General features: G+C 32.6%; 1 protein-coding gene and 1 pseudogene across 2 annotated transcripts; both read left to right on the forward strand.

Moving 5' to 3' along the window:
• The first annotated feature begins 2,897 nt into the window (after nucleotides 1–2,897).
• Nucleotides 2,898–14,500, forward strand: LOC142640876 (ABC transporter C family member 3-like). Of its 2 annotated transcripts, XM_075815188.1 has the most exons (11): nucleotides 2,958–5,264; nucleotides 5,615–5,701; nucleotides 5,812–6,456; nucleotides 6,669–6,833; nucleotides 10,073–10,367; nucleotides 12,538–12,752; nucleotides 12,860–13,073; nucleotides 13,149–13,165; nucleotides 13,260–13,323; nucleotides 13,407–13,646; nucleotides 14,158–14,500. In XM_075815188.1, exons 1-11 carry the CDS (start codon nucleotides 2,958–2,960, stop codon nucleotides 14,268–14,270), a joined length of 4,362 nt encoding a protein of 1,453 aa, XP_075671303.1. In that variant the 3' UTR covers nucleotides 14,271–14,500. The 2 variants fall into 2 exon arrangements, with proteins under 2 accessions (XP_075671302.1, XP_075671303.1); XM_075815187.1 differs by having other exon boundaries at nucleotides 2,898–5,264; nucleotides 12,860–13,165.
• Nucleotides 14,501–21,005: 6,505 nt separating this feature from the next.
• LOC142639332 (ABC transporter C family member 3-like) lies at nucleotides 21,006–22,307 on the forward strand (annotated as a pseudogene).
• The last annotated feature ends 3,589 nt before the right edge of the window (nucleotides 22,308–25,896 follow it).

Below are 25,896 nucleotides of genomic sequence, written 5' to 3' on the forward strand. Positions count from 1 at the left end.
TTATTTGTATAGTTGGAATCGAGTGTATTGCAGGATTTATTATGTAAATCTGCAAGGGTCGATCAATCGAAAATTAGACTTGATCGATCGAAGCTCGTGCAGATTGTTTTTCTACAGAATTTTTAAACTCAGCTCAAGCTCGTTTGACGTGTAGGGTTTTATGTTTTGCTTTAAGTATAAAAGGAAAAACCCTAGCTACGTTTTAAGGTTGTTGTTTATGCTGTATGTGTGAATATCTTGTGAGATTTAGAAGTGTTTGCCTTCATACATACTTAAGGTTATCAAGCTTGAGATTGATGTTGAGAGCTTAGTGACCGTTTCAGTTGCTGCATAAAGAAATTTCAAGAAATACAAGTGTTGTACTTGTGGATGCTGTGGATTTGAGAAAGAAGTAGTCCGTGGACTCGGAGCTGTCACGTGGTCATGGTATTAAGTTTTTTACTCGAGGTAGTAATAGGATGTTAGTGGTCTAAGTCACTATTGTAAAACTTCAATTCTTTCATAGTGGATCTTGTTTTACCTTGAGAATAGCTAGGTTTAATCCTCCCTAGATTTTTTACCGGTTTGGTTTTCCTGGATTAGCATATCGTGTGTTATTTACTTTTCCATACTGCTTTACATGATATGATTTGTTTGTGTTAACCTAGATCTAAATAATTTACCTAAGTTAATCACTTGGCTATATAATTAGGTTAAACAATTTGTGTTTTAAGGGGTCTAAAAATGTACACAATTTTTTTAATTTAAAAAATTTGAAGAAAAATTTATAAAATTGAAAAATTAACCACAACATATAACAAAAGTTAATGAAAAAGCCTTAATTGAATAAACTTGAAAGTTAGAGGACTGTAGTGAATAAAAATAAAGTTAGAGAACTGAAATGAAATCTGAAGAAAGTTAGAGGGTCAGTTTTGCATTTTACCCTTTTATTTTTACTTATTATTTATTCTCATATTATTTTCATATTATTTTCTATAAATTCTTATTATTCTCTCTTGAAAAAGTGTTTATTCTCTTTCTCTTGACTTTTTATTCTTTCTTGTAGCTCAATTTTATATTGATGAATCATTGTGATTTTTAAAACTCTAGTTTGGTTTCATACATTTTGGTGTTGTATTTTTTAGCTCTCTATCACAAGTAGTCTCTCTCTACAATAAAATTTAGAGAATAAATTATATATATTTAGTATAAATTTGAAATGAGTTTTGATTATCATGATATAAGAGAATGAATAATTTATTTAAATAAAAATTATACATACATATATATATATTTATTTATTTTGCTTAAATGCATAATCAACCTTATGCAATTCATTTAAAAGTAACAACGTTAAAATAAATGAACAATTGCTCTAAGGATTACAATTGTATATTCATAATAGACTTTTACTTAAATTTAGCCATATCAAAGTGGACTAAAATGTGATTCAACAAAAGTATAGTAACAATAAATACTATGCTTAGGATTTTAAACGTTACGAGTTTGCGATATATAATAAATTTATATAAATATAATAAATTTGGATTTAGATTAGATGATTTCAATCCAAACATGTATATGTAAGTGCACAAAAATAAATCAAAGTGGACCAAAACGAACTGAAGTGATCCAAATAGACCGAATTGGACCAAAGTGAACTGAATGGCCCGAATAGAACTGAAGTAGATCAAAGTGAATAGAATAGGACCAAAAGTGAACAGAATATGACCAATATGGACCAAATAGAGCCAATGTGGACTAAATGGAGCAAATTGGACTAAAGTGGACTAAATAAGACCGAATAGGACCAAATAGAATTTTATTGGACAGAACGGACTACATAGGAGGGGATAGGAGACTAAAGAGGACATAATGGATTGAATAGAACCAATGTGGACTGAATAAAACTTTTGAATATTTATTTATTTTATTACATTTTTAGGGATCGTCATTCTAATTTCTAATGTCTATTTTAATATTTTATTTGTATTTTTTTAAACTCAAAACTAAAGAGTTTAACCCAAATATAATAGAATTTCATAATTTGCAGCCCCAAAATTATGAAAAAAAAAGAATTTTTGAGCTAAGCTTAAAAACAAAACCTACAAAAAGAATCAATTTGAGGCCCAATTAGTCTAAAATAGATTGAAAGGGGACTAAGATTAACTAAGTGGACTAAATTAGATCAAATAGACCGAAGTAGACCTAAGTGGACAAAAAAAATTTATAAAATAAATTATACATTATAATTGTGGATTGATTCCCATGCATGACGTGTATTTGTGACTAGTTATCATAATTGTGAATAATGAAATTGTGTTTTTTGAAAACATCATTTTACGAGCTAACTATCAATGCAGAATGCTATTTAAAAACCACACGATTTTGACCGCACCGTATGTGAATGCTATTTACCAATTTTAGAGTTGGCCAAAAAAAAAAAGTCAAGTGGCCGGGGGCCGTTCTCTAGTCTCCAGTTATGTTCAGTACAGCGATACAAATGAAAAGGTTTTGAGTCTTTTCCGGAACTCCAGGTTGATTTTTCTGTCTTTGCGTTTGTTTTTCTCTTTCTTTTTATATCATCAATAAAAAAATTTTCCTTTCGACCATAGAAAGAAAAAGAAAAAGAAAAAGAAAAATTTTCCTCCTCATCTTTGCCATTTCCTAAGCTTCTTTATCAAACACGCTCACACATGCATTTGAGTCCTCCTCCAACAACGTAGGAGTCTTTAGTCGCCAGTTTTTACGATGAAAGCCGGCTTTATTTTCACTCTATGTTTCAGACTCTCATTTTGGACTATAGTTTTATAAATATGATGAAATCTTTAAACTTTAACATGGATAGATATTGAATCCATCTAACACCCACAAAAGCTCCACCAAAACTGGAATTTGTTTTATTCTCAAAGCACGGTATGTCAATCTTGTTCTCACACAACTACTCTTTAATCATGTACTCAGGTACTGATTTTCACATGAAACCAGTTTTACTACGTGGGTTTTCTGGTTCTTTACATCTGCTTTTGTTATTTGTGTTGTTTATCAAGTTGGTATGCAATAAATTCAAAGTGGGTCATAGTGAAGGACCAAAGGAAAGGTTTAAGAACATCAGGTGTTTGTACTATAAACAGGCTCAAATTTGTTGTTCGGGTGTTTCTATGTTTAGTCTAGTGTTGTGCTTGTTGAATTACTTTTATTGGGATAGAAATGGTTGGTCTGATGAAGGGCTAGTGACCCTTTTGGATTTAGCGCTTAGAACACTTGCTTGGGGTACACTTTGTGTTTATTTGCGTACCCAATTGTTTAATTCAGGTGAGTCAAAGTACCCTTTTTTATTGAGAGTTTGGTGGGGTTTCTTCTTCTGCATTTCTTGTTATTGTCTTGTTATAGATATTATTCTTTATAGAGAACATGTTAGTTTACCAGTTCAAAATTTAGTTTCCGATGTCGTGTCTGTCATTTTGGGTTTGTTTTTCTGTTATGTGGGTTTTAGTGGGAAGGAGGGTGAAGATACTCTTCTTGAAGAACTTCTTTTAAATGAGGATTCTAATACCCGCAATGAAGTTGAGTCAAATAAGTCTAAGGGGAGTGAAAATGTAACCCCTTATTTGAATGCTGGATTTTTCAGCATTCTTACTTTTTCCTGGATGGGTCCTTTAATTGCAATTGGCAATAAGAAGACATTAGACCTTGAGGATGTTCCTCAACTTGGTCGTAGTGATAGTGTATTTGGGGCCTTTCCAACTTTTAAAAATAAGCTTGAGGCAGAGTGTGATACAAGTAATGGAGTGCCCACACTGAAGCTGGCAAAGTCATTAATCTACTCGGCATGGAAAGAGATTCTTTTAGCCGGCCTAAACGTGCTGACATTCTCACTGGCTTCCTATGTTGGACCATATCTTATTGAAACTTTTGTTCAATACCTCAATGGGCGGAGACAGTACAAGAATGAGGGCTATGTTCTGGTTTCAGTGTTTTTTGCTGCAAAACTTGTGGAATGCATCTCGCAGAGGCACTGGTTCTTTAGGGTGGCACAGGTTGGAATTAGGGTTCGATCAGTATTGATTGCATTGATTTATAATAAAGGTCTGACCCTTTCATGCCAGTCAAAGCAGGGCCACACAAGTGGGGAGATCATCAATTTCATGACTGTTGATGCTGACAGAGTTGCTGATTTCAGTGGGTATATACATGAAACTTGGATGATTCTTGTTCAAGTTGTTATTGCGATGTTACTTTTGTATAAAAATCTTGGGCTTGCTTCAATTGCGGCTTTGGTTGCAACCATACTTGTTATGTTTGCTAATGTTCCTTTGGGAAGATTACAAGAAAAGTTTCAGGACAAGTTAATGGAATCAAAGGACAAAAGGATGAAGGCAACATCTGAGATTTTAAGGAACATGAGGATTCTCAAGCTTCAAGGATGGGAAATGAAGTTTCTATCAAAAATCATGGAGCTCAGGGGAACAGAGGCGGGGTGGTTGAAGAAGTTTCTTTACACTTCGGCATTTACCACTTTTGTCTTCTGGGGTGCTCCTACATTTGTATCCGTGGTCACTTTTGGTTCTTGTGTGTTGATGGGGATTCCACTTGAGTCGGGGAAGATCTTATCTGCACTTGCAACGTTTAGGATTCTTCAGGAGCCCATCTATAGTCTTCCTGATACAATCTCAATGATAGCTCAAACGAAAGTGTCCCTTGATCGAATTGTGTCCTTCCTTTGTCTTGATGACTTGCAGTCTGATGTGATAGAGAGGCTTCCAAGAGGTAGTTCTGATACAGCAATAGAGATTATTGACGGGAATTTTTGTTGGGATTTATCTTCCTCAAGTGCAACATTAAAAGATCTAAATTTGAAAGTGCAACAAGGCATGAGGGTTGCTGTTTGTGGGACTGTTGGCTCAGGCAAGTCAAGTTTGCTTTCCTGTATCCTGGGAGAAGTACCTAAGATATCTGGGACTGTTAAGTTATGTGGGACAAAGGCATATGTTGCTCAGTCACCATGGATACAAAGTGGCAAAATAGAAGAGAACATATTGTTTGGTATGGAGATGGAAAGAAATAAGTATGAGAAGGTCCTTGAAGCCTGTTCCTTGAAGAAGGACTTAGAAATTCTCCCATTTGGTGATCAAACAGTCATCGGTGAGAGAGGAATCAATTTGAGCGGTGGGCAGAAGCAAAGGATCCAAATTGCGCGTGCTTTGTACCAAGATGCTGATATCTATTTGTTTGATGACCCGTTTAGTGCAGTGGATGCTCATACAGGATCCCACCTGTTTAAGGTAATTTATTTTTCCTAATCTAATTCTATTATAGTCAGTGATAAATGATTTTCTATTTTATTAAGTATATATGGTTGTCTTTTATTTTATTTTATTTTTTTCATTTATAAGTTACACAAGAATCTAGTGGATTTTGAACCAATGACCTTACCCTCCTGCTGTTTTAATGTTAGAAGGAATTCCCATTTGAGCAGGGTACATTAATTTATTGATTTACACACTTGAAGAATGGTTCTTGTGTGTGAGTTGAGGTACTTCAAAGTCTATGCAATAGCATTTCCCTACGTTTTATTTGTATTCTGTGGTGGTTGCCTAAGTTCTTTTAAATTATATGCACTTCTATATGGCAGGAATGTTTGCTGGGACTTTTGGATTCAAAAACAGTTGTTTATGTTACTCATCAAGTGGAGTTCTTACCTGCTGCTGATCTTATCTTGGTGAGCTATTCAAATTTAGTTTCCTTCCAGCCTTTAATTTATGAACTTTACTTGGATGGAATGTTCCCCTCTTTTATTTCTGGGAGTTTTAACTTATAAGTTGTTGTTAGGTGATGAAAGATGGTAGGATTACTCAATCTGGGAAGTATAATGATATTCTCAATTCAGGAACTGATTTTATGGAACTCGTGGGAGCACATAAGGAAGCTTTTTCAAGACTTGATTTCACCATGGTTGGGTCGGTTTCTGGAAGTATGAGCAAGGAAGCTAGAAATCTGGATAGTACTAATTGGGCTTTGGAAAAACAAGAAGATAAAGATGTTCAAAATTGTAAAGAAGATGATGTAGTCAGTTCAAAAGGACAGATTGTCCAAGAAGAAGAGAGGGAGAAAGGTGGAGTTGGGTTTTCAGTCTATTGGAAATTTATTACCATGGCATATGGAGGCACTCTTGTGCCAATTATATTGCTGGCACAAGTTTTCTTTCAGACCCTTCAAATTGGAAGCAATTATTGGATGGCTTGGGCAACTCCTGTCTCAGAGGATGTGAAGCCTTCAGTTGATAGCTCTTCTCTAATGATTGTTTATGTTGCTTTGGCCATTGGAAGTTCTTTTTGTGTCCTTGTGAGATCCATGCTTCTTAGAACAGCTGGATACAGTACTGCCAATCAACTCTTCAGCAAGATGCACTTCTGCATTTTCCGTGCCCCCATGTCATTTTTTGATGCCACTCCAAGTGGACGAATCCTAAGCAGAGTAAGTGGAAAAATGCTCGTGATTCTTCTTTGTTGGGTTCTTCATGCTTTGTTTCCAATATTTTATATATCTTTGTTCTTAAGTTTATGTAATGCTGCTGCTTCTTCTTGTCCTCTCTCTCTCTCCGACACACAGAAAGACATTAACATTTTTTCAGATAAATATAATAGCTTCTAATATTTTGACTAAATTAACAGTATGTTTCCTTGTAGGCTTCCACTGACCAAAGTGCAGTGGATTTGTCTATTCTAAATCAAATGGGGTCAGTTGCCTTCTCAATAATCCAGCTTCTTGGAATTATTGCTGTAATGTCTCAGGTTGCGTGGCAGGTTTTCATCATTTTTATCCCAGTTATTGCAACCTGTATCTGGTATCAGGTATACTTTTCTCAAAATATTGTCTTATGAATTATGCTGAAAAATGGCCTAATCACATATCTCAGATGACATAAATGACATTACCATGTTATCATGCTACAATATTTTTTAATTGTTTTTTTTCTTCATTTTGTGCTTTTTATATGATATAAGCTTTTGTAGATTAAATGTTATAACTGTGTGCAGACGCTTTCATTTTTATATAAAACTAGTAAGTTTCCCGTGCGATGCACGGATACTGTTGTAATGTTTTATGTAAATTTGTTTTTGAAAAATATTAGACATATATTATAGCATATTTATTATAAAACTTTGTTAGTAATGAGCTCATCATAAAAAGTAACAATTATAAATTGCTCACATATATCTATTATAATTATTTTGTTCAAGTAATGGACAATAATTAAAACCACTTGGAGTAATATTGTATAATAAAAGTTGATAAAAGCATATTAATTCATTCTACATTATTGATTTTTATTATATGATGTAATAAAAAGCTTTATTATGATTTTTTTTTTTTGTTTCTTCAATCTTTGTTATTAAGGTATGGTGGTGCTTGTTATCATCATCAATTTCTCTATCTTCAACGTTTGAAGTTTAGTCCGTCCATATGTGTTCAATTTTTGAGCTTTCATCAATTTTTTTTCTTTTGTTGCATCATTTGTGTTAATCACTAATGAATTGGCATTAAGAGATTCTTACTTGAATTTTACAAAATTTGGACTTTGTCGCTAAGATTTTTCATAGTATTTATGTTAATTACTAATGAATTGGCATCAAGAGATTCTTAATTGAATCTTACAAAATTTAGACTTTGTTGCTAAGATTTTTCATAGTATTTGCATTTATATTAAATTTCAATGATGTTACAGTTTTTTGTAAATATTTTTATTTTTTATATTTGTTAATTTTGGAATAGTGCAGCAAAAAGAATTAATATAGCATATTGAATTGTGTATTTTTTTTTTCTTCCATACCTTTTTATCATTTGAAGGTGCATCAAAAATCTTAGCAACCATGTAATTTTCAAAATCACCCTTTAAATTGAATTCATTCAAATGAAGTAGAGAAATCTATTTTTTTCCTAATTTTTTTTTCAAATCACGTGGAATTCGTTCTCCAATATCAATTTTTTTACAATAATTTAAATAAGTTGTACTTTTCAGCAAAATATCTTGTAGATTCAATTAGGATTTTCTCAACATCTCAATCAAATATTACAAAATTTGTTTTGATAGTTGTATCAAAAACTTCAATTTGAATCATGTATCTGAAGTAGTTTGCAATTGTATATATATAGTGATTATAGTGAGATAAATATATTATAAATATTTGGAGGGTATGTAGTTAATGTGAGTGCCTCTAACTTTGGGATAGAAAGATTTATTTTTGTTTCACATTTTGCATACCAAAATGATTTTACTTGTGGTTTGACATTCCTTTCACAAAGTACGCATAAAATGTAATACCAACCTATTGATGTATCAATATTACTTATTATTGCAATACCCTAACAGTTTAAATCTTGCAATGAACTTTGAAATTAATATGTATTACTTTTTTAATGTAAATAATATGATGTATGATTATTTTTTTACGTTAATGATGAGTATAAATTGAAATGAATAACAAACATATTTCGTAGGATCTCATTTGATGCATTTTATCTTTACTATTGTCTTCATAATATTTAAAGATAAATCCTCTTATGAAAATTTTTTTTTGCATGTATTTTTTGTATTTCTTGTATAGGATCATGTTTTTTAGCATTCCTATCATTGAATTTTTTTAAAGAAAATATTAAGTTAATGGCATTTTGTGAGATAGTATATGATATTTATTAGACTTTTTTGTTATTATAAAATTTAGAAATATGCACTTCTCAATTATTTTAGCAACCTCAAGGACCTTAAGATTTATATATATTTTTGTTGCATTGGTCGATGATAGAGAATTTGTCTACATAAATTGGATAGAACATTATTAATAGACAAACGCATATTGAATTGAAATTGGGGAAAAATGAAGACATGATTTCACGAGGATGAGATTTTCTAGAAGTATCACCTATACGTGGAGAGGAAGAAGGGAGTTTGTAAGAGGGTAAGAGATTTTGCTATGATTTACACTTGGGAATGGTCAAACTTGGGTCATAATATGTACGATAAGAACTGGCTTGAATTTTTCATAAAGTTTGGTCTACTTTTAAAAGGTAGTTTATTTTATAGTGAATTAATTTTGGTCTAATGTGTCTAATTGTCAAGATCTCATATTTTATATAATAGTAAAAAAAAGTTACTATAATCTATTGGGTAATAGTAAAAAAAACTTATTAAAAAGAGGTAAAAAATGTTAAATTTATATAATAGTAAAAATAAGTTACTATGATCTATTGGGTAATAGTGAAAAAAACTTAATGAAAAAAGGTAAAAAATGTTAAATGCAATATTAGAATGCCACGTGATAGGACAGTAAAAAGAAGTTACTATGATCTATTGGGTAATTGTTAAAAAATAATAATAATAATAATAATAATAATAATAATAATAATAATAATAATAAAAAGAGGTAAAAAATGCTAAATTTATATAATAGTAAAAATGAGTTACTATGATCTATTAGGTAACGGTTAAAAAAACTTAATGAAAAAAGGTAAAAAATGTTAAATGTAATATTAGAGTGCCACGTGGTAAAAAATGTTAAATACAATATTAGAATGCCACGTGACAGGACAGTAAAAAGAAGTTACTATGATCTATTGGGTAATTGTAAAAAAAAAAATAATAATAATAATAAAAAGAGGTAAAAAATGCTAAATTTATATAATAGTAAAAATGAGTTACTATGGTCTATTAGGTAATGATTAAAAAAACTTAATGAAAAAAGGTAAAAAATGTTAAATGTAATATTAGAGTGCCACGTGGCAGAACCTCATGCACTCTCACATGAGGTCTCTGCTTTTATATATATATTGATTTCTCGAAGTTGCTAGATAAATAATAACTTGTTGAACATTGTGTTTTATTCAGATAGATGTTGCCAAGTTGCTAGATTGTAGTGTATTTTGCTGTGCCCTTTTTTACACTTTAATTTTCAGAATTTTCTTTGTTAGAGCTATGGAAAATCTACTAATTATAAGCATCCATCAAACCCAACTCCTGTTGTAATATTACAGTGTATTATTGTCATATTTTTCTTTGGAAGAGATTTGTTCACACAAACTTGTAATCATGCAGCAATATTACATACCTTCTGCACGAGAACTATCAAGATTAGTTGGAGTGTGCAAAGCTCCAGTGATACAACATTTTACTGAAACAATTTCAGGTGCAACAACCATCAGGAGCTTTGATGAAGAATCAAGATTTAGGGACACAAATATGAAACTGGCAGATGCAAATTCCCGGCCAAGATTCAATATTGCTGGTGCAATGCAGTGGTTGTGTTTCCGCTTGGATATGTTATCTTCCATAACATTTGCGTTCTCCTTGGTCTTCTTGATCTCTATTCCAGAGGGAGTCATTGATCCAGGTTAGTAATTCCCATCTAGTGTCTTACTAACAGTCTGTTTGTAACTGTTTTTAAGGTAATGATGTGATTGTGGGAGTGTGATTGCCTTTCACAGGCATTGATGGCCTTTCTTAATACCCTTTTTCTTGTGATTTGGCTTCACGTTCAAAAGGTTGTGGTTCATTATTGACTCAATAGAATGGAATGGAATAGAATAGAATACATTTAGGCAAATGGAAAGGAATGGAAAAGAAAGTAAAGAAATGAAATTAAGTAACTTTGTTTGGAAATTTTAAAATAAGGGAATGGAAGGAAAGTAACTTTATTTGAGAGTAATATAGAGGGAAATGAATGGAATCATTTAATCATAGTATTACTATTTGACCTTTGTTTCAAAATAACGGTTGAATATACAAGGGTATTTTGGGAGTTCAAGTGAAAATTTCATTAAACCCCATTCCATTCCCTCTCATTTCTCTCAATTTTGGGTGAATGTAAAATTGAGGTTTTGAGGCAATAGAAAGGAATAATTGTTCCCTTCTACCCATATCGTTCCCTTCTAACCATATCATTCCCTCCCACTAAAACTTCTGAACAATGGAATGAACTTTCCATTCTCCATTAAAGCTCCCAAACAAGTGAAATGAAGTAAAATTTTAAAATTATGCTTTTCATTCCTTTCCCTCCTTCCAAACAGCCTGTAAGACTATTCAATTATACTACATCAATTATTGAAAAAGATGTAAAGTATAAATTGATGGAAAGCAGAAAGTTGCAATTGAACTAAGGATTTGAGAAGTCTACCAAATAACAAGTTTTCTGGAAGGCTAAGGGATTCAAAAATCTACCAGGCTTCGAAGCTACCAATCTACCACTAGAAGTATGAGAAACAGTAAACTACTATTACACAAGATTTGAAGGATTTTATTAAATTATGAACTATAAATTTTCCATGAGTCTAACAATGCTTCATAAATGATAGAGTAATGATTACAAGCAAACTACTTACTTGCATTAACTCCTTACACTGATTTCTAAACTAGAAATACAGGAAATAAGATAACAAGTGAGACATGTCTTCAATGAGTGAATCGTGCCCTTTCTTCGTGAGAATCCCTCCTTTTATAGAGAGAAAGTTGTAGCTACTTCCAGCCAATAACTACCCAACAAAGCAAGGGAGTAGTTTATTCACTTCTTAGTGACTACCTTTCTTTTTCTCCAAGTCATCTACTTGACTGACAAGTGGCTTCAAGTTTTCTATGTAATTAACTGATGTAGGGAACCAAGATTTTATGTTTTAATTTCCAATTAATATTGTTTTTTAATTTGAATTTTGAATTTGGTTATTAATATTGAGGGTTTTTAGGGATTTAAAGTAGAAGTTTTCCATATTGGTGTAATCCCCAAAACCCTATTTAACTAGTATTCCTGTAATGGTGAAAGACAGTTGAATTGGAATAAGAATATGATTATTATAATTTGAGAAATGTCTCCTCCCTTGTTTCTCTATGTTTGGTAGTGATGCCAAACGCCCCTAGGTGGTAATGCTTAGGGTTTGCAGGCAGGTTCTAGTGGTGAAGCCTGGTGTTTGTTCTGTTGTTACTTTTTTTACTCTTTTATTTCTTGTTTTCTATTGTGTGCTGCATCATTGACAAGTGACATTTATTTCAACATGTAACAAAAATAGGGAGGCAGTTTTTTCCTAGCAATTAATCACTGCCCAAGATAACAAGTAACTAGTCACCACATAGCTTAATTGTTAATCACACATGGCGTAAGTAAAAAGTGCACACTGCATAGTTGTCAACTTACATGTTTATCTTTTCTAAAATTACAAGTGGCTTTATACCAACTCAAATTACAAGTGGCTTTATGCCAACTTTTATTTTTATGTTACGAGCAGAGTCTTTGCTATTGATTTTTTTGATAAACTTCAATAATTATTCGAGAAAGCAACGAACAATCCACCTTTACAAGCTGTCTCGATAACAACTGGTAGATTGTATTTATCATAACAGAAAGACTGACAAGACTCAAGACATAACTTGGCAGTAACATGGGCTGCAGTGTTACACTCTCTTTTGACCCAATAGAAAGAACAACAGGAAAAAGACTCAGCAAAACATAAAAGTTACTCAAACAATAGTTTTCTAATTGTTTTTTTTTTTCTTTGCTTTCCTTTTCCCTGAAGGCATTGCGGGCTTATCTGTGACATATGGACTTACTCTAAACACGTTGCAAATGAGGGTAATATGGTTTCTTTGCCAAATGGAGAACAAAATTATATCAGTAGAGAGAATGTTTCAATACACTTGTATCCCAAGCGAGCCAACTCTTGTGATAGAAGAAAGTCAGCCAGATCGTTCTTGGCCATCGCATGGAGAAGTTGATTTTCGTGGTCTTCAAGTCAGTTCTTTGTTATTTATAACCAAATAAATCATACTATGTGCAGGTTCATTCATGATCATGTTTTTTTGAGGTTTATATCAACTAATTCTAATCGTGCATTGTAGGTACGGTATGCCCCACACATGCCACTTGTATTACGTGGCCTCACATGTACTTTCCCTGGAGAAATGAAAACTGGCATTGTAGGGCGAACAGGTAGTGGTAAATCAACTCTCATACAAACGCTTTTTCGAATTGTTGAACCTGCTGCTGGTCAGATAATGATAGATGGCATCAACATCTCCTTGCTTGGACTACATGATTTGCGATCTAGACTAAGCATTATCCCTCAGGATCCAACCATGTTTGAAGGGACTGTAAGAAGCAATCTGGATCCACTTGAAGAGTACACCGATGAACAAATTTGGGAGGTAGAATTGTTTCTTATTTGGTAATTGAAAGAATTCTCTTTATATTACATTTATATAAGTTTTAGTTATAATTTTCCCCCCTAAATTGTTCTAGGCTCTGGAGAAGTGTCAACTTGGAGATGAAGTAAGAAAGAAAGAAGGAAAACTGGATTCCACAGGTTCGTCTTTGCAGCTTCTTATGTCAAATATTTTAGAACTATTTTGTGGAAATATATTGCTTATGTTCTTATGGAAGATGCAGTTAACGAGAATGGAGAAAATTGGAGTGTGGGTCAGAGGCAACTGGTCTGCCTTGGCCGTGTGTTGGTTAAGAAAAGTAAGGTATTGGTGCTTGATGAAGCTACTGCATCGGTTGATACAGCTACAGATAATCTGATTCAGCAGACCCTCAGGCAACATTTTTCCAACTGTACTGTCATTACAATTGCACATCGGATAACTTCTGTTCTTGATAGTGACATGGTTCTGCTACTAAATAATGGTTAGTATGGCCATATGATTTTAAATTACTCCTATAGCTTTTGCCTGTTTAGTTCTTTCATGGTTAGGATGATTTCATTGTAATCCTTTGGTGCGATAGAAAGGAATGTGTGAAAGGCTTAGATATCATTCTAGAAACCAAATCCTTTAAAACTATAAAGGATTCCTTGAATTCACAAGAAAGACAGGAATCCACTAAAATAGAGACAATTAACTAACTGAACTTTTATTGATAAAATATAATTTCAATTGTCGTTTTATAGATTACAGCATATTTAAAAGCTTCCAAAAACTTACTTTCCTAGTAAAATCATTTCTACAGAAATTCTAAATCATACATTTCATGATAGGGCTCTAATTTAGCTAGAAAAACCTTTAAAATGACCTGAAATCAAGGAAGTAAATCCCAACTAATAAAACCTTGAAAATTACATAAAAATTTCAAAAAATTAACAAATGATAAAAATTAACTCTATATTTTGTCTTAGAAGCTCTTCTTAATCTTTGTGTAGGGCTTATTGAGGAACATGATTCTCCAACAAGATTGCTTGAAAACAAATCATCATCTTTTGCTCAACTTGTAGCGGAGTACACTATGAGGGCAAATTCGAGCTTTGGGAAGTAAAGTTGTCGAGATTATTTGAGCTCTATTCGACTCTGGCAACTTTGTTGACAATGACTAAAATTAAGTGTTTCTATGGTCTTGTTTGAACTGTGAGAAGGATATCAGTGGGATTTAGGTGACATAGCTAGTTAGTGGTTACTTTAGTACATTTCAGATAGGAGATTTGTAATAATGGTTTTTGACAAGAGTAACTAAGTTATAACTTTTATGCTTGAAATGACACTATATGTGTTTTTTTGCATATTCTAACAACAAAGATTTGTCCGCATATTCTAACAACAAAGATTTGTCCAGCTCGTCAGGCATAAGAGAATATATCTTTTATTTCAATTCTTTAGTATTTGTCTTGTTGAATTTGTTAAAGTACTCTCAGTTAAGGTATCATCGAACCACTAAAGTGAGTTTTATCTCTCGGGATAGAAATATTAGTTAACAATCAATAACTCAAGGAAGTGAGACTTAGGAACCAGACTGATTGGCCTTGTTGAGTCTTTACACTCTGTTTTGATATGCATACACTCTAAATTTGGTGAAAAAAGTAACACCAAAAGAGATTTAAAGGCATTAACCCTTCACCTCACCTCAATAAGAAAAATGTAATTTTATCAAAATTCTAAAAACATTAGGTTGGAAATGTGACATAATTGTCAATGAAGCAGCTCCTCTTTCAATATAGAACTCTCCTCCTAGAGCATCATTGAAGAGGATCAAGTGGACTAAAGTGGACCGAACTAAAATAGATTAAATAGACCAAACTATACCAAATGGGACCGAAGTGGACTTGATGGACTAAACTGGACTAAAATGGAAAGAATGGACCGAGATGACCAAATGGAGCAAAGTGGACCTAATGGACCGAAACGGACTGACTATAGCAATGGAGACTGAAATGGACCTAATGGACCGTAATAGACTGAATGGACCGAAGTGGACCGAAATGCTATGTTGACGTAGTTTAACATAAGTATAGCAATAATAAATACTATGCTTATACTTTAGATATTACATAGATTCCATATTTTGATGGCATATGATACACATAAGACTTGAAGATTTTTTTGCTTATGCAAAAATTCCTGACAAGGTGCAACTTGTATCGTGAAAGCTTGAAGGTGATGCAGCAACTTGGTGGAACAATGTACAATATATTAGAATGCAAAGAGTTAAGCCTAGAATTTCCTTTTGCCTAGAATAAATAGATTGATGATTATTTTTTCTTTCCTAGTGATTACAGTGAAATGTTATTTTATATGATAAACTATATATTTGGTCCTCGACCTTTACCATATATGTCAATTTGGTTTTTAACATTTCAAATGTGTCAATTTGGTCCTTGACTTTTTGATATTGTGTCAAAATAGTCCTGCCATTAAGTGATGGATGGAAAATGTTGACGTGGCTAATAAAGAACATTAATAGAAAAACAAAATCTAACACAAAAATTCCAACTTGAGCATAAATGCATAATAACAATCGTCCATAAATGTTTTTAAATCAAATGGGTTATTGTTAAAAAATCCCAATCTTTCTATCAGAGTTTCTAGGAAAAGAAGAAGAAGTAATACCCAAATCAACGAAGACATGGATGAAGAGCAAAATTGGAGTTTTTTTCTTAACAAAAAAAGGATTTCTTTTCTAGTATTTTCTTTGGAACCAAACGCAGTAGAATTGGTACCTACAAAACTTGAAAAGGCGGATATGGAAGGTGAAAACGTAGGGTGACAGAGGTTGGGAGAATATTCACTAAGAAAGGAGAAAGGGGATAACATTGAATAGCCCAAGCCTCTAGTTCAGTCCTCACTGTGAGAGACCCAACAAGTAATCTCACCTCTATGTACTCATGCCACAAATTTACAACAAAACCCAATAGAGAAATTGGGCTATTCAACTCACAACCATAAACAAAATGACTTCATTGCACGCCTCTTATATTAGGTAGTCCCCACCAAATGATGGAAAATAAATTTTGGGACAATGATTGTGGGTTTTAGGATGCCATTGCAAAAATAGGCCGACACAGAGAAAGACAGTAATCCCTAGGTTGTTTTTTTTTTTTTGCAAAGAATCTCTGGGTTGTTATTTGATAATATCTTTATTTTTGTTTGAAGTATTTTTCTAATGGTGACGGTAGATTGAAAGGTTCCGTTCTTTGGCAAGGTGGGAAGATGGGGATTGATCAAGGATGGGAACAGAGGGAGTTTTTTATTTTGTATTAATTTAATACTTGAAAATCTAAGTGTCTGTTTGGCTAGCTTATTTTTTGCTTATTTATTTTACTATTTAGCTTATTTTTGGTACTATTCATGGGTCTCACTACACTTTTTGACACTATTCATGGGTCTTACTATATTATTTTAACTAATATTTACCTTTATTTACTATACTTTCAGCAAAAAGTTTTCAAAGGCCCTAGTGTTAATTTAATAATGTGTTTTTTTAAGGCTCTTCTAATGTGGTAGTACAAGTGGCAGTTATGTGGCAAAAAAATTATACTTTATTTTTACTATTAGTCACGTCAGCATTTTTCATTTATTACTTAACAGCAAATACCATTTTGATCCAATATCAAAAAGTCAAGGACCAAATTGACACATTTAAAATGTTAAGGACCAAATTGAAATATGACGTAAACGTTAAGGACCATATTTGTAGTTTACCCTAATTTATATAAGCACTTATCATAAGCAAGAAAATTTATACAAAGGAAGTAATAATAAAGAGTTTGACTCCCAATTATCCCAAAAAAAAGAAGATTTAATTAGAAGTACCGGGAAATATGAAGCTCTAAAGTCATAGAATAGAGTCATCCTTGGTTGGGTAAAACAATAATTTTCAAATCATAAGTAGGGACGGACTTATGATTTTAAGTTAAAGGGGTTGGAATATAAGCAAAATAAAAAAAAAAACTTCTAAATAGGCATCTATATAGCATTAACAAATTATAAATACACAAAATCTTTATTTTTTAATACATTAAGAAGCAATCATCTACCAACAAAGACAAAATTTGTTTTTTATTTTTATTTTAAATATTAGACTAGCTAGGATTTTTATATATTTTTTAAGTTAGAGCATTCACAGTAGTGGTATTAAAAAATTTAGCTTTTAGCACCTTAGAAAACAATATTGTCTATTTTTACTACTTCACTTTTCAATACACCCAACATCACATATTTTATTTTTTTACCACTTCATTTAAAATAATATAAACAACTCATTAAAATGGTAAGAGAGAGAATTTGAGTTTTTATTGTATTTTATTTTTTAACAACTTGCTATAGTCAATTGGTATTTATACCAGTTTACTATAATTGCAAAAAATTTAGGTTTAGCTTCTCCAATAACACAAGTTTTTTTTGGTTCTTAGGTAATAAAATAGTTTTTTTTTTGGTGCTAAAATACAATTACCATTGTGAATGCTTTTATTGTTTTTATCAAGTTTTTTGGTTAGATAATTGCTAGTTGTACTAGGCTGCCTAGGCTAATTAGGGAGAAGGGGCCTAAGGTTTTGGAAAACGGGCTAACTACCAAAATGAAAAATATCATAAGTAAAAAAAAAAAAAGAAAAAAAAAACTGGGCCAGGGGGGCTCGGGACCCCACCTGGGTCCATCCCTGATCACAAGCAAGCAAAGCAAAGAAAAATTGGGCCAAGCTACAAGTTGGTAATCTATAATTCTATTTTTTTTAATGTATTTTTCACAATTTTGAGAGATAGGATTTTATTTCTTTAATTTTAGGCATTTTTAGTGTTTCTTAGTCAAATTCAGTGCCGGCTTAACCATTGAGCCAAATAGGCATCCGTCCAAGACCCCCAATGGAAAGAGAGCCCTAAATTTTTACCAATAGAGATATTCTTATACCAATAGAAGTATTAATTAAGTTTTAAATATTCACCAATAAATAAAAAGTAGTTTTTTTATCAAAGAAAAACCAGTTAAAGAAAAATATTTTTATTGGATGGATCAATCATTTAATCTCTCACACATAAATATTGAAAGAACTCATTAATCTTACATAAGTAAATAAATTTATACTCAAATTCTATTTAAAAATATCAAATATATAACTTTATTAAACTTTTCAATCATATTTTTTTAGTATTTAGTTACTTCATTCAATAAATAGTGTTTATTTTAGTTGTATAGTCATTGAATAATGCGATGAGTTTGATTTAATTTGTAATTTTTTTTTCTAAAAAAATAGATTTTAAATGAAAAAAAACCAAAATTTAAATAAATATTCTATTAATATTCAAAGTATAAGAATAGATCTCACTTAAAGTTGTCGCTTTAGGCCCCCACAATACCTTGAGCTGGCCCTGGTCAAATTAGGGCCCTATGATATTGTATCCATTAAAATTCATTTAGGAGTATCTTTACTTGGCTGGCAATTTCTAAAATATAAGAAGAAGAAGAAGAAGAAAAAAAAAAAAAAAATTTGCTGTCAATAAAATCAAGTTATTCTTTTTAATTTTTAATTTTTAGTGGAGTCTAGAGTTCTTTCGTGTGAATTCAAAGAACCCTTACACTTTAAGGGTTTGCATTACTTAGAACGATATTTTCCCCATTTCATTGTCGTATTTATGGTTTTAGATTCAATGAAACATGCTAGGGAACAATTTATAACCATTTTATCATATACTTCAATAACTAATGAATTAAACATAAAAAATAACTAATGGATTTAGTGTATAACCACTTTTATTGACACATATTAAACCCCTTGAAACTGGAAAGAACTCGTAATATCTCAAATGTGTGTTAAATCCCACGTTAGGTATTTACCATGTAGATCTTGGATTTACAAATGTTAAATAGGTATAAGGAGCCCAATTGCAACACGACTATCAGGTGTAAGCGAAAATATGGCTATATCTTTCCTATGGTCTTTACAGAATTGGTCTAATAAAAAACTCATGCAATGACTAATCAATATGGGCAAGCCACATTGAAATGCATGAGCCTTGCTTTCTTCAATAAATTTTCAAAATATTGGCATGTCGTAGGTGATCATACTTTACAAACTGTCTTGCATTGCTTAAATACTGGTCACATAATGCCTGGTAGGAATTACACACACATTGTCGTGCCCAAAACAAAACGAAAAAAAAAGGACAAAGTTTGACCACAAACTTAGTTGTAGCTTAAGCTTATAACTAGTCTCAATATCTTTTTATTTAATGTGAATTTTGACAAATCTATGATTGGATTACATTTTCTTTTTATATTTTCCATGCATGTAAAATTTCTAGTAAATCAAAAATCAATGGCAATGTTATCAATCAATTATTTGAATTGTTAGTTTTTATAGTTTAAAATTATGTATAAAAAATAAGTTCATGAATTATATAGTAGACCTAATTGGACCGAATAGAAATTGTTTAATTTTTAAGAAGAACAAATTATCTTCAAAATTTTTTAGAGAATTAAATTATACACTAAATTTCAATACAAAATAATTTACTCTTTCTCAAGCATGGCGTTGATATGTGACTAGTTAATCATAATTGTGAAATGATGAAATTGTGTGTTTTTTTTAGAGAGAGTTTCAACTTCTAATGTCTGCTTGTGATGATAAATTTTTATCATTAAATCAAGACACTAATCAATTTTTGGTATAGATAGATATTCAAAACATAATTTTAGGTGTTTTAAAAAAACACAATTTCAACCAAACCGTACGTGTAAATATCAATGTTATTTAACCAAAGTTAGAGGTGGCCAAAAGAAAAAGTCAAGTGGGGGGCTTTCATGGGCATAGTTTTTTACACTGAAAAGGACGGCGTCCAATCGTCTATAGTCTCCGGTTATGTCCAGCACAGCGATACAAATGAAAAGGTTTCAGTCTTTCTGTCTTTGTGTGTGTTTTTCTCCTTCTTTTTTTATCCAAAAAAAAAAAAAAAGTTCCTTTCGACCGTATAAAAAAAGAAAGAAAAATGTTATTTTTGTCCTCATTTTTGCCATTTCCTAAGCTTCTTTATCAAAACACACTCACACATGCATTTGAGTCACTGTCCAACAACGTAGTCACCACTTTCTACGATGAAAGCCGGCTTTATTTTCTCTGTCTCAGACTCTCATTTTGGACACAGTTTTATAAATATGATGAAATCTTTAAACATTAACATAGATAGATATTGAATCCATCTATCACCCACAAAAGCTCCACCAAAACTGGAACTTGTACAATTCTCAAAGCACGGTATGTCAATCTTGTTCTCACACTACTACTCTTTAATCATGTACTCGGGTACTGATTTTCTCAAGAAACCAGTTTTACTACGTGGGTTTTCGTGTTCTTTACACCTGGGTTTGTTGTTTGTGTTGTTTATGATCATGTGGGTATGCAATAAATTCAAAGTGGGTAATAGTGAAGGTCCAAAGGAAAGGTTTAAGAACATCAGGTGTTTGTACGATAAAGAGCTCAAATTTGTTGTTTGGGTGTTTCTGTGTTTAGTCTAGTGTTGTGCTTGCTGAATTACTTTTATTGGGATAGAAATGGTTGGTCTTATGAAGGGCTAGTGACCCTTTTGGATTTAGCGCTTAGAACACTTGCTTGGGGTGCACTTTGTGTTTATTTGCGTACCCAATTGTTTAATTCAGGTGAATCAAAGTACCCTTTTTTATTGAAAGCTTGGTGGGGTTTCTTCCTCAGCTTTTCTTGTTATTGTCTTGCTATAGATATTGTTCTTTATAGAGAACATGTTAGTTTACCAGTTCAAAATTTAGTTTCCGATGTCGGGTCTGTCATTTTGGGTTTGTTTTTCTGTTATGTGGGTTTTAGTGGGAAGAAGTAAGGTGAAGACACCCTTCTTGAAGAATGTTAGAATTATGGTTAAGTGATTAAACTTACCATTTTTTAACAGTTTAAACTTTTAGAACAATCGGTAATTTAACATGGTATCAGAGTAGAAGATCCTGAGTTTAATCCCTGTCTTCACTTTACTTCCCATTTAAAATGTTAAATTCCCATTTGTTGGGCCCCCACTTACTAAGGAGAAGTTTAGGCCCACAAGTGAAGGGGAGTGCTAGAATTATGGTTAAGTGATTAAATTTACCATTTTCTAACAGTTTAAACTTAACGGGAGTGAAAATGTAACCCCTTATTTGAATGCTGGATTTTTTAGCATTCTTACTTTTTCCTGGATGGGTCCTTTAATTGCAATTGGCAATAAGAAGACATTAGACCTTGAGGATGTTCGTCAACTTGGTCCTATTGATAGTGTATTTGGGGCCTTTCCAACTTTTAAAAATAAGCTTGAGGTAGAGTGTGGTACAAGTAATGCAGTGACCACACTGAAGCTGGCAAAGTCATTAATCTACTCGGCATGGAAAGAGATTCTTTTAGCAGGCCTATACGCACTAACGTTCTCACTGGCTTCCTATGTTGGACCATATCTTATTGAAACTCTTGTTCAGTACCTCAATGGGCAGAGACAGTACAAGAATGAGGGCTATGTTCTGGTATCAGTGTTTTTCGCTACAAAACTTGTGGAATGCATCTCGCAGAGGCACTGGTTCTTTAGGGTGGCACAGGTTGGAATTAGGGTTCGATTAGTATTGATTGCATTGATTTATAATAAAGGTCTGACCCTTTAATGCCAGTCAAAGCAGGGCCACGCTAGTGGGGAGATCATCAATTTCATGACCGCTGATGCTGACAGAGTTGCTGATTTCAGTGGGTATATGCATGAAACTTGGATGATTCTTGTTCAAGTTTTTATTGCGATGTTACTTTTGTATAAAAATCTTGGCCTTGCTTCAATTGCGGCTTTGGTTGCAACCATACTTGTTATGTTGGCTAATGTTCCTTTGGGAAGATTACAAGAAAAGTTTCTGGACAAGTTCATGGAATCAAAGGACAAAAGGATGAAGGCAACATCTGAGATTTTAAGGAACATGAGGATTCTCAAGCTTCAAGGATGGGAAATGAAGTTTCTATCAAAAATCATGGAGCTTAGGGGAACAAAGGCAAGGTGGTTGAAGAAGTTTCTGTTGGGTTCTAAGACTTTAGGTTTAAATGTATTAGAACTCTAATTTGTAATATTGACAAACCATGATCAAAATGTTTTAGTCTTGTTTAGACGTGCTCAAAGTATGTGTTTTTATGTAAAGTTGGAATCGAGTTGCTGTAGGATTTACTGTGTAAATTTGTCTGGCTCGATCGATAGAGAATTAAACTCGACCAATTGAAAGTCATGTATATTGTTTTTTTGTAGAATTTTCCAACTCAGCCCAAGCTTGTTTTATGTGTAGGATTTTATGTTTTGCCCTAGGTATTAAAGGAAAAAACCTTAGCCACGTTTTAAGAATGCTCCTTATGCTGTGTGTGCGAATCTTTTGTGAGATCTAGAGGTATTTGCCTTCACATACACTTAAGGTTGTCAAGATCTAGATTGATGTCAAGAGCTTGGTGATCAATTCAGTTATAGATTCAAGAGCTTAAAGATATACAAGCGGGAGTGCTTGTGCTTGCTGAGAATTCAAGAAAGAAGTAGTTCGTGGACTCGAAGCTGTCATGTGGCCGTGGTAGTAAGTTTCCTACTGGAGGTAGCAATAGGATGTTAGTGGTCTAAGTCGCTATTGTGTAAACTTCAATTCTTTCATAGTGGATTCAGTTTTACCTTGAGGATAGCTTGGTTAAATCCTCCCCAAGTTTTTTACCGGTTTTGTTTTCCTGGGTCATCATATCATTATATTCTTTATATTTCCGCTGCTTTGTATGATATGATTTATATGTATTAACCTAGATCTGCATAATTTATCTAAGTTAATAACTTGACTAAATAACTAGGTTAAACCGATTGTTTTAAGGGGTATAAAAACGTACAATTACCTTATAATGCCAATCAACTCTTCAGCAAGATGTACTTCTGCATTTTCCGTGCCCCCATGTCATTTTTTGATGCCACTCCAAGTGGACGAATCCTAAGTAGAGTAAGTGGAAAAATGCTTGATTCTTCTTTGTGGGGTTCTTCACGCATAGTTTCCAATATTATATATATCTTTGTTCTTGAGTTTATGTAATGCTGCCACTTCTTCTTATCCTCTCTCTCTCCGACACACACACAGACATTAACATTTTTTCAGATAAATATAATAGCTTTTAATATTTTGACTAAATGAACAGTATGTTTCCTTGTAGGCTTCTACTGACCAAAGTGCAGTAAATTTGACTATTCCAAATCAAATGGGGTCAGTTGCCTTATCTATTATCCAGTTTCTTGGAATTATTGCTGTAATGTCTCAGGTTGCATGGCAGGTTTTCATCATTTTTATCCCAGTTATTGCAACCTGTATCTGGTATCAGGTATACCTTTCTCAAAATATTGTCTTATGAATTTTGCTGAAAAATGGCCTAATCACATATCTCGGACGACATAAATGACATTACCATGCTACAATATTTATTAATTGTTTTTTTTCTTCATTTTTTGCTTTTTATATGATATAAGCTTTTGTAGATTATATAATAACTATATGCAGACACTTGCTGTCATTTTTATATAAAATTGATTGAAGTTGCTAGATAAATAATAACTTGTTGAACAATGTGTTTTTTTAAGATAGATGTTGCTAAGTTGCTAGATTGTAGTGTATTTTCCTGTGCCCTTTTTACGCTTTAATTTTCAGAATTTTCTTTGTTAGAACTATGCAAAATCTACTAATTATAAGCATCCATCAAACCCAACTCTTGTGGTAATATTACAGTGTATTATTGTCATTTTTTCTTTTGAAAAGATTTGTTCACACAAACTTGTAATCATGCAGCAATATTACATACCTTCTGCACGAGAACTATCAAGATTAGTTGGAGTGTGCAAAGCTCCAGTGATACAACATTTTACTGAAACAATGTCAGGTGCAACAACCATTCGGAGCTTTGATGAAGAATCAAGATTTAGGGACACAAATATGTAACTGGCAGATGCAAATTCACGGCCAAGATTCAATATTGATGGTGCAATGGAGTGGTTGTGCTTCCGCTTGGATATGTTATCTTCCATAACATTTGCGTTCTCAATGGTCTTCTTGATCTCTATTCCAGAGGGAGTCATTGATCCAGGTTAGTAATTCCCATCTAGTGTCTTACTAACAGTCTGCTTGTAACTGTTTTTAAGGTAATGATGTGATTGTGGGAGTGTGATTGCCTTTCACAGGCATTGATGGCCTTTCTTAAGACCCTTTTTCTTGTGATTTGGCTTCATGTTCAAAAGGATGTGGTTCATTATTGACTCAATAGAATGACATGGAATAGAATAGAATACATTTATGCAAATGGAAAGGAATGGAGAAGAAAGTAAAGAAATGAAATTGAGTAACTTTGTTTGGAAGTTATAAAATAATGGAATGGAAGGTAAGTAACTTTATTTGAGAGTGATATAAAGGGAAATGAATGTAATCATATAATCACAGTATTATTATTAGACCCTAGTTTCAAAATAAGGATTGAATATATAAGGGTATTTTGGGAGTTCTAGTGAAAATTTAATTAAAACCCATTCCCTTCCCTTTGATTTCTCTTAATTTTTGGGGGATTGTACAATTGAGGTTTTGAGGTAATAGAGAGGAATGAGGGTTCCCTTCTACCTATTTCATTCCCTCCAACTAAAACTTCTAAACAATAGAATGGACTTTTCATTTTCCATTAAAGCTCCCAAACAAGTGAAATGAAGGAAAATTCTAAAATTATTCTTTTCATTGATTTCCCTCATTCCAAACAGCTTGTAAGACTACTGAATTATACTACATCAATTATCGAAAAAGATGTAAAGTAATAATTAAATTGATGGAAAGTAGCAAGTTGCAATTGAACTAAGGATTTGAGAAATCTACCAAATAACAAGTTTTTTGGAAGGCTAAGGGATTCAAAAATCTACTAGGCTTCGAAGCTACCAGTCTACCACTAGAAGTATGAGAAATAGTAAACTACTATTACACAAGATTTGAAGGATTTTATTAAACTATGAACTATAAAATTTCCATGAATCTAACAATGCTTTAGAAATGATAGAGTAATGATCACAAGCAGACTACTTACTTGCATTAACACCTTACACTGATTTCTAAACTAGAAATACAGGAAATAAGATAACAAGTGAGACATGTCTTCAATGAGTGAGTCGTGCCCTTTCTTCATGAGAATTCCTCCTGTGGGGACACTTTTTAGCTTCTGTCCAAGCAAGTGTTGCACTTGTACTTGGTTTTGGCGGTTTTGGCTTTTTTTCATGAATCCCACATCGAAAAAATACTTCCCCACTTTCTGCCTTATAAGTGTGAGTTGAAGGAAGAAAGGGCACGACTTCTTGCCTTATACATGTAACAAAATATTTCGTCACTAAAAACACTTTAGTTTATTAAATCATATTTAGTGACGAATAATTTCTTCACTAAAACTATTTATCGGGTACATATAGTGACGAAAAAGTTCATCACTAAAACTATTTTTAAGAAAATCCATGCACATATAGTGATGAAAATTTTCGTCACTAAAACCATTTCTTCCAAAATTTTGTTACATTTAGTGACGAAATATTTCGTCACTAAAACTTTTTTTCTGTTTTTATTTTTTTCATGGTTTTGATATTAACCTGTAACCTGTTTTTACATTACTAAAACCTCACAT

Source organism: Castanea sativa, chromosome 6 (genome assembly GCF_040712315.1).
Source record: "Castanea sativa cultivar Marrone di Chiusa Pesio chromosome 6, ASM4071231v1".
Lineage (NCBI taxonomy): Eukaryota > Viridiplantae > Streptophyta > Magnoliopsida > Fagales > Fagaceae > Castanea > Castanea sativa.

Coding starts and splice junctions, on each gene's coding strand:
- LOC142640876 (XM_075815187.1), top strand. CDS start 2,898: ATGTCAATCTTGTTCTCACACAACTACTCTTTAATCATGTACTCAGGT. Junction 10,368..12,537: donor AGAGGGAGTCATTGATCCAG/GTTAGTAATTCC, acceptor TTTTCCCTGAAG/GCATTGCGGGCTTATCTGTG. Junction 13,324..13,406: donor AGGAAAACTGGATTCCACAG/GTTCGTCTTTGC, acceptor TGGAAGATGCAG/TTAACGAGAATGGAGAAAAT.